Genomic DNA, 12398 nt, shown 5'->3' with positions numbered 1-12398 from the left:
GCAGAGTTCTGGTGTGCTCTGGCAGCACTACATCCCAGGTTATCCACTACATCCCAGGTTATCCACTACATCCCAGGTTATGCACTACATCCCAGGTTATCCACTACATCCTAGGTTATTACTGCATTAATATCTAAATAACACTTGCTTTTAGAAAAGCCAAATTGTGCACAGAAATATTGTGCTCCAAATTGCGTATAACCAAATGGCCAAGTAACTAAATTGTGTTCCAAAAAGAGCTGGACAACTTTGGTTGTTAATATATTTAGAACCACAAATGATACAACGATACCCTTTGGTTTATATGATAGAGAAACTCAAAGTTTTGTGCACACCATCAAGACACTTCAATGTGAGCTCCGTTTTTCCTGCGCAGGACATCCAGGCAGTACACAAGTTCTTGCCATGTTCGGCTCAGCATGTTTGCGTCCACCAGTGCGCATGCGCTGTGATCCGAGAACGAAGATCCTGCAGGTTTGCTACCTTGAAGTTGTAGACATCTTTGACAAACCCCCACAGAAAAATATCAAGGGGGGTTATGTCTGGTGATCGTGAGGAGCCAGGCGGTTGGTCTGTCTCGGTCACTACCTGGAAAATTTTCATTCAGGATAGCTTGAATGACGAAGGCCCAATGAACGGGGGAGTGCCGTCCTATTTTGAAAAATGATATCGGGTTGCAGGTCTTCAATCCGTAGGAAGGCAAATCCTTCCAACATGTTCATGTAAATTGTTGAGGTCCCTATATCCTCCACAAAGAAAAACGGACCCACCAAGTGGTCATGGAGAAGGCCACAACACACATTAACCGTTGGATTGTCACGTATGTGTCCAAGGATCACGTGGGGGTTTTGCAGAGCCTCGGATCCTCGCATTGCGCCCGTTGACCATAACCGATACATGAAAGCAAGCTTCGTCTGTGAATATGACCAGGTAATCTTAATGTGAATATGACATTTCCGAGGCAAACGCCTTGCACTTGGGTCTGTAATTTGGTTTGTGTTCCTGCACAATCTGCACCTTATTGACATAAAGCTTCAGTCTTTAATGCAACGTCCTGTGTACAGTGGTGGTTAGTAGTCCCACTTCTCTGGATACGAGTCGGATTGATTTTCTAGGACTTTGTTGAATGATTCATGCACTCGTTCAACGTCTGCTGCACTTGTGCTTGGTTGACTGGTACTTTTCTGTTTCTGATAACTTTCAGTCTCCTTAAACCTCTTGTACCACTCTCTGATACTCGTCTGCGATGGCAGATTCCTTCCATACCTTGTATGGAAATTATGCTGAGCTTACGTGTTGGATCACGTCTCGATGAACCATTCGACGCACTGAGCTTTCCCCTTTGGAGGCACCATTTTATTTTACATTAAACCACCAGACCTGAAAATAAAGAAATCTTTCAGTTTCTGTTTCATGTTAAACAAAGGGTATCGTTGTATCATATAAAACTAAATATATGAACAACTAAAGTTGTCCAGGTCTTTTTGGAACACCCTATATTACAATTCTTCAGAATTTTCATCCACATCTTCAAACAGATTTGATACAGAATATTCAGTTGGGGATAAAGTGTCTATGTCCAATGTTGGCCGAAACAAAACCAGAAAATCAATCTGGCTTCTCATGCTACAGTTGGAAAATATTGCCTGCAGTGCTTTGAAATGTACAATGAGATTCATTTCTAACCATCGTAATCAGAGATGAATGCTTCATCATGTGAAATGTCAAATGTTACTTCTATAATATGAAGTAATCAGGCTTTCTTGATTATACAATAATTGTCTCACCAATGAAAACATTCTCAGTTTGACCCATTTGTTGAATCGTATTTACAGTCACGTGAAAAAGTAAGTACACCCCAAGTAAAGTTTTGACTTTTTCAACATATTTCAACATACAGCTATTTGATCTTCATTTCAACAATATTGAAAGATAAAGGTGATATAATATAACAAATATCATGAAACATTTACATTTTGTAGTCCATTGTATAATTTAAATAAACATAAATGCAAATTTCGCATGTGGAAAAAGTAAGTACATCCTTTGCTCTAATAGGAGGTATTGCCCCCTTTGGCAGAAACAACCTCAAGTAGGCATTTATTAAAACTGTCTACCAGTCTCTGACATCGACTGGGAGAAATTTTTGCCCACTCCTCCATGCAGAATTCTTTCAGTTGTGCGATGTTTGAGGGGTTTCTTACATGCACAGCTCGTTTCAAATCCCCCCACAACATCTCGATGGGATTTAGATCCGGGCTTTGACTTGGCCATTCCAGAACCCTCCATTTCTTTCTTTTCAGCCATTCCTTGGTGGATTTACTGGATGTTTAGGGTCATTGTCATGTTGCAAGGTCCACCTTCGGCTGAGCTTTAACTCGCCAACAGATGGCCTCACATTATCCTCAAGCACCCTCTGGTACAATGAGAATTAATAGTGGATTCAATGATGGTGAGCTGCCCAGGCCATGATGCAGCAAAGCTGCCCCAAACCATAATATTGTTGCGGATATGAGGACTGTATTTTTTTTTATTGTGTGTTTTATCATTATTATTATTATTGCTTGAGTCTGCGCCTCCTGCCTCCGGAGCTGTGTAAAGGTCAAAGGGCGTCCCATAATTAGTCCATAAAGCATCCACACCACAGCCAATCATAGAATACCCCTGTTCAATAGTTATATCTTATTATGTGTTTTAGGGTAAGGCTGTGTCTCCCATTAATTGAAATACTCCATTGCACCAGTGAAAGAGATAGATTCCCTTCATTCCCATTCCCAAAACCTCCATTCCCCCTTTCGTCGATTGGAAACTACCTCCGCTCCAATTGCCGCCATTGACCACGAGGCAGGGTTGGGGAAGAAAGGCGGGTCCCCACCTCGTCATAGAGGGGAGGAGTGAGTCAGCCCCACTCAGCCAACCACGAACAAGGGGTTGGACTTGGAGAGGGTGTGGAGAGAAACATCGAGGAGGTTCGCGAAGGTTGAGGGGCGGGGCCTATATAACCCGCAGCTAGGGCGTTTCCCGCAAGAGATGAGCTTTTACAGAGAGACGAGAGGGAGTCCAAGCGGTTGAGTCCAAGAGAGGCGCTTTGAGTTGAGTCCGAGAGAAGTCCAGAGTTGAACTGCAGCTCGAGCCACCGAAACTGCATTTACTGCAGCTCGAGCCACCGAAACTGCAGCCACAGCAGCGTGAGGCCTGGACGGCAGTTTGGAGCAGGGCTGCGAAGGAGCGGCGGCTGCCCAACGAGTCGATCGGTTGCAGGACCAGTTGGACCTCCCTATCCCGCCAGCCATCCATCTCCCGCCAGTCCTATCATCATTCCCCGCGTGAGTCTGTCCTTGTTTGTTCTGTCCCTGGGTTAATTAAGACTGTAGGTAAGCTAGCGTTGCACTGTGTATCTAATATCTTCTGTAAATAAACGTGACTGCTTTCTTCCGGCTTATATGTGTAAATAATAAATCCAATTACTCTTCTGTACGTCTTCTTCCTCTCTGTATTCGGTCGCTTTAGAGTTTTCCATATTGAGCAGCTGCGGTGCGATACGGCCAACGTTTGGGTAGAATCGGGTTCTAGTCGGGGAATAACTGTTCGGTCGCGGTAATACCACCGCTCGGTAAAATAACATCCTTTAACCGCGTCCGTAACAATTGGTGTCGGGGAGTGGGATACGAGGCCCGAAGCGCGCTTAACGCGCTCAAAATTACAAGCTGCTGGAAATTTGTTTTGTGTTTTAAAGAAAAACCCGAATTTTGAAATCGCGCCATGGCTGGTCAAGGCGATCGAATGCCGGTGGGTGAGCTAGAGGAGGGGTTAGGAGTAACCCAGGATCAGAGGGACGAAGTAGAGGAGAACATTGGCAATGTGGTTGAGGGAGTATCAGACGCACAAAATGGCGTCCTCGCGCACGTGGGTGTAGCGGCACCAAATTTTGCCGCGCCCGCGACCGTGGCAGCGCCACTGGTGGATTGGAATCTTTTTATGATCCAAATGAAGGCCCTTATGGATGCTCAGAGTGAGCAAATGGGGAACCGGATGGATGCTCAAGAGTGAGCAAATAAGGGCTCAGAGTGAGCAATTGGGGGTAATGGGGAGCGAAATGGGGGGCAAAATGGGAGAAATGGGGGAACGGCTAGAAGCTAAATTTGAGGGGTTAGACAATAATTTTAAGGGATTAGACAAGAAATTTGGGAAGTTAGACGACAAATTTGAGGGGTTAGACAATGGGATAAAAGAGGTAAAGAATGGGTTAATGGGGTTAGAAAATAGGATGGAAGACAAATTGCGGGAAATAGGGGAGCAATCCGCCCGGGAAATCGAACAGATGGGGAACCAGATAGAGGAAGTGAAAATCGGGTTAGAAAGTAAATTGGATGCTCAGAGGGATGAATTGGGACAGATGAGGGTAGCATCTACAAAAGAGAGGGAGGAGATGAAAGAGGAGATACGACGAGGTCTAAGTGAGGAGGTCTCGGGGGTACGCGAGGAGGTAAAGCAAGGTGAAAAGCGTATAGAGAAAGAGGTGAGGAATAATACGGCTAGGTTACAAGGGGGAATAGAAGATCTGACGGAGGAGGTGGAACAGCTGACAGAGGGACAAACGGAGTTAGTGGAGCAGGTTCAAAGGAACACTGCGGTACTAGGAGGGTTAAAGGTGACACAAAAAGAAATTAAAAATGACTTAATAGCGACACAGAGGCAATGTCAGATGGTACGTGAGGGACTGACAATGAGGTTGGACGAGGTGACAGAGGTAATGGAAACGAACAACCGGCAGGTGAGGACGCACATAGAAACGGTCAAAATAGCCTTAGAGGACGAACTTGAGGAGACGCACCGGGAAATAAAAGAGGTGAAGCAAAAATTAGAGGAAGTGGAAGAAGAGGTGAGTGAAATTAAGAAGAGATGGACAGAAACTAAGAGAGAAATATGGGAGGAGGTGATGGAATATGTACAAGGTCGGTGCTCAACTCATGATGTGCTGCTGACTAACCAAATAAAGAGTTTGCAGGTGGCAGAGGAGGTGCGACGAAGAGGTGCCAAGGTGAGTGGCGATATACGTGGAAATGTACATGATGTGAGGGGAGCTTCAGTCGGCTTGGGGGTTGATGTGGACCCGGGTGTTCGTGAGAGGCCGTTGGTGAAGTGTGCGACAGGTCTGGTGTGCGAAAAAAGATGTGTGCGAGAATGTCCGACCATGGGGTGTGTGAGGAAAAAGTGCACGCCGAGGAATGAGTGTGCTGTCGAGAGTGAGTCGGTCGTAGCGCGTGTGCGAGGGAGCACATGGAAGCGCGTAGTGAGGAGTGTTACGGAGGAAGTAACGAAAGAGTGTGCGCAGGAGTGTGTGCATAAAACAACAAAGGGATGGCGAGACAAGATGGGGGGAGCCAGAGAAGCACACAAGCACAACAGTAGAGAACAGGCACATCGGGAGAGCTGTTTGAAGGGAGAGGGATGGGGGGGGGGCGAAGGAAGGGGAGCACGGTATAAAACAAATTGACACGAAAAGGAATTTCAGGAATGAACTCAGAGATTGAAAGATGTGGATTTGGGGTGCATTAATGGGGGTAGAAAAGATCAAGGTTTTGGATGGGGGAAGACAACAGATGGTGGTGAACAGCTGTTTTAAAGACCTCGAGAAAGGAGTGGGATTGAAGAGAGTGTGGGAGTTTGTTCCAGATGGGGGAAAAAAGAGGGAATAAAAGAGTGAAGGTGAGCAGAGAGTCTTGATTTTGCCAATTTCACAAGAAGAGGGTTGCTGGCAGTTCTTGTGCGTCCTGCAGGAATATAAGGGGGACACAACACAGACAGAGCTGGGTGAGCTAAGCCAGAGAGGAGTCGGTAGAAGACAGAAAGACCAACAACCTGCCTGCGGTGAGAGAGTGAAAGGCCCTCGGAATCAGCTTCATCGCGGGAGCTTCCAATGATCCTGAAAGCTTTAGTCTCAACAGCTTGAAGCCGAGCTAGGTGTGAGGCAAGGAAGACTTCGCACGACGGAGGATGCCCAGTCGGCGACTGGCTTTGGAGGCCAGCTTGTAAATGTGTTTTCCCAGGAAAGATCATGGCAGATAGTGAGACCCAAAAGCTTGAGTGATAGAACTTCTTCAAGAGAATTGTTGAGAAAGTAGAAGGGAGGGTTTTCCAGATGGTCTTTTCGGAGAGACAAAGTGAGTGTGAGTTTTGTCAGGATTGAAAGACATGTTCCACTTGTTTGACCAGTTTGTGATATTGTCCAGATCTGCAGAGAGAGAAGGGGCTGCAGACTGCCAATCCGAGGGTTGAGATATGGAGCGGCAGAGAGTGGAGTCATCAGCAAAGAGATAGAGAGGATTTTCCAGAGAGTCGGAAAAATCATTTATGAATACCAAAAAAGCACAGGGCCCAGAACACTGCCTTGAGGAACTCCAGCCTGAACAGAAAGAGGAGATGAGAGAATTCCATTCAGGGCCACACGTTGACTGCGACCGGAAAGGAAGTCTGCAAGCCATGCGTGGAGATTTCCATGGATACCATGGGAGGAGAGTTTGGTGAGCAGAGTGGGGTGCCAGACCGTATCGAAGGCACGAGATATGTCAAGGAGACGGCTCTGATTTCCTGTTTGTCGTTGCGGACCTCCATCCATTGTTGAGACAGCAGAAGCAGCATGTCCAAAGTAGAATGACCTGGTCTGAAACCAAATTGATGATCAGAGATCAAGCCATTGGAGAAGAGCAATGATTAATATTAAGTTGTGAAAAAAAACCAATGGTTCTGTGATATTAACAGTGAAATAAAGAATTGTGGAGACCAAATGCTTTAGTCAAATTCAACTTATTTTTTAGAGAAAATTGTAAGTTATTTTAAAAAAGTGCAAGGATGCCAATATTTTTATTTTAAATATTTTTACATAATATATACACACACACACACACACACACACACACACACACACACCAGATAGCTGACATGCCTGCAGTTGTGTCGAACATGCACTGTACTAGGAAGAAGATAGTTGTCAAAAGTGAATGCAAGTGCCTTAGGGGAAAGTCGAATAAATGCAGTTCAACAAAATAGAAGATTCGATTTCATGAAATATATCGCAGTACTTACGCAGTTCAGTGAAACTAGAACGCCACTCAGTAGAGCGCATACTCCCGCCGTGGGTCAAGTTGGAATAGTACGATTTCACAAAAGTTTGAGGGAGTAGTTCAGTGACAACACAAGACAAGACAACACAAGACAGACACTGCACAGATATATATATGAATAATAATATATATTATTCATGAATAATAGGTGAGTTATCGACGGCATCCTCGAACAAATTACAACACAAATCTAGGTCCTCCAGTCCAACGTTAGTGTTCGTCAAACATTCCACCTGAGCTAATGGTTACACCTGAGCTAATTACATCCGCCACTGAAGGTGGATGGAGGTTATGTTTTCACCCCTGTGTCTGTTTGTTGTTTGTTTGTTTGTCTGTGAACAAGATATTTCAAAAAGTTGCAGTGGAAGAAATTTGGTGGAAAGGTAGGGTATGTGACAAGGATGAAGTGATTAAATTTTGGTGAAGATCTGGATCTGGATCTGAGAAGTGTTTATTTTTTGAAGTGATTCTTCACCATTGAGTGATACGGCTAAAAGTGATAAATGGCATGGTTGTGGACGAATTATGACAAAACTTGGTGGATGAGTTGGTTAGGTGACAAGAAAAAGCCCCAGCTCTGTCTGTGCTCTGCCCCCCAAATATTCCTGCAGGACGCACACGATCTGTCAACAACCCTCTTCTGGTGAAATTGCCAAAATCAAGACTCTCTGCTCACATTCATTCTTTCATTCCTCTTTTCTTCCGCCTCTGGAACAAACTCCCACACTCTCTTCAATCCCACTCCTCCCTCCAGGTCTTTAAAACAGCTGTTCACCACCATCTCTTGTCTTCCCCCAACCAAAACCTTGATCTTTTCTATCCCCATTATAACACCCCAAATCCCCCTCCTTCAATCCTCAACGTCTTTACTGAAATTCCTAGTAGTGTTCATTTGCTTTATACTCTGTACCCCTCCCTCCTCTCCCAGCCCTCCCCCTTCCACAGATCTACCGACGTCCCTGTTCTCTACTGTTGTTGTGCTTGTGTGCTTCCCTCTCTCCCCCTCTTGTCTCCCACTCCTTGCATTGCATGTTTTATGTGTCTGCGCATGTTGTCATGTTCAATGTGTTAGCTCTTACACGAGCCTCGATGCTGAATACAAAAAAAGAAGGAAAAAAAAGCCGATTAGCTTTTGGTTAAGATCTGAATCCAGATCTGGCATATCAGAGGATAGAAAATGTAAACTGTTCAGCTTGGTGGAGGTTTGCTCTCTACCGAGTGCTTTCGAGTTTACAACTACTATTACAAGGGGGGTGGACACTTATCCAACCAAGATATTCCAAGTTTTGTATTTTTAATTAATTTTCTGAAATTTGTAGAATTTGTTTTTCACTTGCAAGTTGTGGGTTAGGATGTGTAAATAAAGGTGAATAAAGTCTGATTTAATGCATTTTAATTCCAGCTACAAGGCAACAAAAGGTGAAATTTTTGAAAGGGGGTGTAGACTTTCTATAGGCACTAAGTACATACTCTAAGAGTACCTGTCCCCAGTGATGGGAAACTAAGTTAATCTGTCAACCTAAATGATTTCATCGACTGTAAAAAGATTAATTGTGTTGCATCTTGGTTTCACTCAGAGCCAAAGCTCTGAGCTACTTATATTGCCCACCGTGAAATGGTGGTACAACATCAGGTGGCAGAGGTTGGATTTGTCTAAAAAGACGGCAAATATAGATATTTTGAATTATGTGTTACTCCATGAAGATCTGTATTAAATCTACTTCAATCCAGATGTTCACGTTGATTTTAAAGATTACTGGAAGGGACAACAAAGTAACTGCTACATTGCATCAATAAAATTGAAATGAAAATGCCAAACCAGAAGGAGAAAACAGAGATTGCAGACCTTCGCGAGGACGTGTTTATGTGGTGTATTTTGTGTGGTGTTTATTAGCTGCTACGTTTGTATGGTTTATTGACGACATAGATTTATGCTCAATCCAATATGGCGGCTGAACCACGTGACCGATGACGTCATAATTATCACTAAAATTCTTCAGGTGGAGGCGCTCCTTTGGTGAATTTTTTTTCCTGTAAATCAGACCAACGGTTGCAGAGAAAAGCATACTCACGTTCTGCGCAGCCAAACAAACAAAGAGACAAACAGACAAACCGACTCAAATGCAATACCATGTCCTCTGGCGAGGGTAATAACTAACCAGCAGCTTTTCAAACCCAGCGTAAGAAGTGGCCGCCGTAAATGTGAAACAGATGGACATACAGTTGTATCTGTACCTATAAAAGGCAAAAAAAAAACCCTAAAAAACCTCTGTTTCTATGTGTTCCATGCACTCCAAACTTGGGGTACAAACACAACTTTCTGTGGGGGTTAGCATAGGCTATATGGCCTTGGCCTCACGTGGGGTGTGTAGGTCGGGGGGATCGGGGCGCAGGGAATTCGCTATGTAAATGCGTACCATGAAGCACCACCTCGTGGTGGTGACAGAGTGTATTACATACAATTCACTTTTTTACCTGGGCAATGCTGATGTTAAAGCAATATTCACAGTAAATTTGTCATCCTTCCATTCTCCTCCGCCCAAAACGGAGGGGACTGTCAAAGCCCCCCCCCCCCCCCAAGATATATACATATACAGTATATATATATATATTATTATATATTATTATGATTATTATTATTATTATTAGAATAAAGCAAACGTATATGGTTATGTCGCTATGTGTTTATGTCGCTATGTGTTTATGTGCGACGAAAACTTCTTCTTCTTCAAATAAAATTACAACCCTCTTAATTAACCCTCTTAATTGTGTTAAGTCTGCTGAGATCCCACAGACCTTTGAAGACCCTTTAAATCCCCCAAGACCCTTCAGACCACGAAGACCCCTGAGGACCCAAAATACCCTGAAAACCCCAAAAGACCCCAAAGACCCAAAATACCCTTCAATGCCCTGAGGATCAAAAAGACCCTAAATACCCAAAGACCCAAAACACCCCGAAGACCCAAAACACCCCGAAGACTCAAAACACCCCGAAGACCTAAAACACCCCGAAGACCCAAAACACCCCGAAGACCCAAAACACCCCGAAGACCCAAAACACCCCGAAGACCCAAAACACCCCGAAGACCCAAAACACCCCGAAGACCCAAAACACCCCGAAGACCCAAAACACCCGGAAGACCCAAAACACCCCGAACATCCAAAACACCCCGAAGACCAAAAACACCCTGAAGACCCAAAACACCCCGAAGACCCAAAACACCCCAAAGACCCAAAACACCCCGAAGACCCAAAACACCCCGAAGACCGAAAACACCCCGAAGACCGAAAACACCCCGAAGACCGAAAACACCCCGAAGACCGAAAACACCCCGAAGACCCAAAAACACCCCGAAGACCCAAAAGACCCCAAAGACCCAAAAGACCCTTAATGACCAAGAAGAACCAAAAGAACCATAAGACCCAAAAGCCCCTGAAGACCTAAAAGACAAAGAAGACCCTTAAGACCCAAAAGCCTCTGAAGACACCAAAGACCCAAAATACCCTGCAGACCCAAAACACCTCAAATACCCAAAATACCCTTAAAGGCCCAGAGGATCCCAAAGACCCTGAAGACCCAAAAGACACCGAAATGGTCAAAGATGCCTACCCCTCTGAAACGACGTGTGGTGAGGTGCGTGGAGCACGCCGAGTCACGCTAGTGTGTATATATATATATATATATGTATATATATATATATATACATACATGGTGTATCGAATAAATTTGCAGCTCAGGATTCATATCGTAAAGGATAGCACACTGAGCAGTAAAATAATTTAAATTAATATGCATATATACATATATACATATACATAAATAAAACACATATATACATATACATATATATACACATATATACAAATACATATATGTATACACATATATACAAATACATATATGTATACACATATATACAAATACATATATGTATACACATATATACAAATACATATATGTATACACATATATACAAATACATATATGTATACACATAAATAAATATATATATGTACACACATATATACATATACGTATACACATATATACAAATACATATATGTACACACATATATACATATACATATATGTACACACATATATACATATACATATATGTACATATACATATATGTACACACATATATACATATACATATATGTACACACATATTTACATATACATATATGTATACACATATATACAAACACATATATGTATACACATATATACAAATACATATATGTATACACATAAATAAATATATATATGTACACACATATATACATATACACATATATACAAATACATCTATGTATACACATATATACAAATACATATATGTATACACATATATACATAGAACGTTAATTTGACGCAAAGATTCTGAATGGGCAAAAAATGCATTGAGCAGCCTTCATTGAGTTATGAAGTCCTGGAAACATTTTGGCATTAGGGACTTACGAAAATGAAAACATAATGTCAATAAAAATACAACTTGTACAACTTGTTCAATTTATTGACATTCTTATTCATTCGAAGTATCATCATCACAATGATCAAAACCATCAGACACCGGTTTGGTTTTATATTCAACCGGTTTTAATGGGGATGCAGTAAAGGATTTGAGACTTCCAGCTGCATACCGCGAATGGCACGTCCCAGGCGCCAGCAGAAACCTCCTTTCTTGTTGCTCTTTACGTCCCGTTTGGAATCCGGATCCATGCCTTCACCGTGCGGCGGAAGCCCCATGTCCGTGCATACCGTGCTGATGGATCCATTCGGAGAAGGTGGTCTGGAACCGTCGTACGCGTTGTTCACGAAAGCTGTTTTCGACAGTGAACCGTTCGTTTTGTTGTCCACTACCATGGTGAGTTATCTCGGTGACTCTGAGCCAAGTACGTTTAACTCCGATGGCTTTCGGGTTAAAATGCGCTGCCGTTATAGCTGGAACACGGGGCGGGATACTGCGAGTCGGAACACCATGCACGAGCAGTAGGAGACAATTGTGCCCTGCCAGGCGTCCCACGCCCACACCTTATCGCGCTCACCGTGCTCTGACGCACAGTGTCCAACAGGTACAATACCCTCGCCTCTTTCGTCACATCTTTGTAATACAGATACTATTATGCTTCAGATCGTTTCATTCAATTTGGCTTTGTTGGGCTTATCATGGAGGCAACTGGTTGGGAAGGTGGCAGTGTTTAGTATAATACTGTATCCTAAATATATTACTCAACTTTAATAACTTGCATCAACCCATTTCATCTTC

At 43.3% G+C, this 12398-nt stretch overlaps 1 protein-coding gene across 1 annotated transcript in view; it reads right to left on the bottom strand.

The window, feature by feature from the left end:
- LOC137418077 (polycystin-2-like protein 1) overlaps positions 1 to 12141 on the bottom strand; it is a 133701-nt gene extending 121560 nt beyond the window's left edge. Inside the window, 1 exon segment of the mRNA XM_078783327.1 lies at positions 11773 to 12141. Coding sequence (XP_078639453.1) covers positions 11773 to 11995 — 223 coding nt within the window. The 5' untranslated portion in view covers positions 11996 to 12141.
- Between the last annotated feature and the right edge of the window lie 257 nt (positions 12142 to 12398).

This window comes from Myxine glutinosa, chromosome 8 (assembly GCF_964187855.1).
Source record: "Myxine glutinosa chromosome 8, kmMyxGlut1.1, whole genome shotgun sequence".
Classification (NCBI taxonomy): Eukaryota; Metazoa; Chordata; class Myxini; order Myxiniformes; family Myxinidae; genus Myxine; species Myxine glutinosa.
This window is presented reverse-complemented; position numbering and strand designations above follow the sequence as displayed.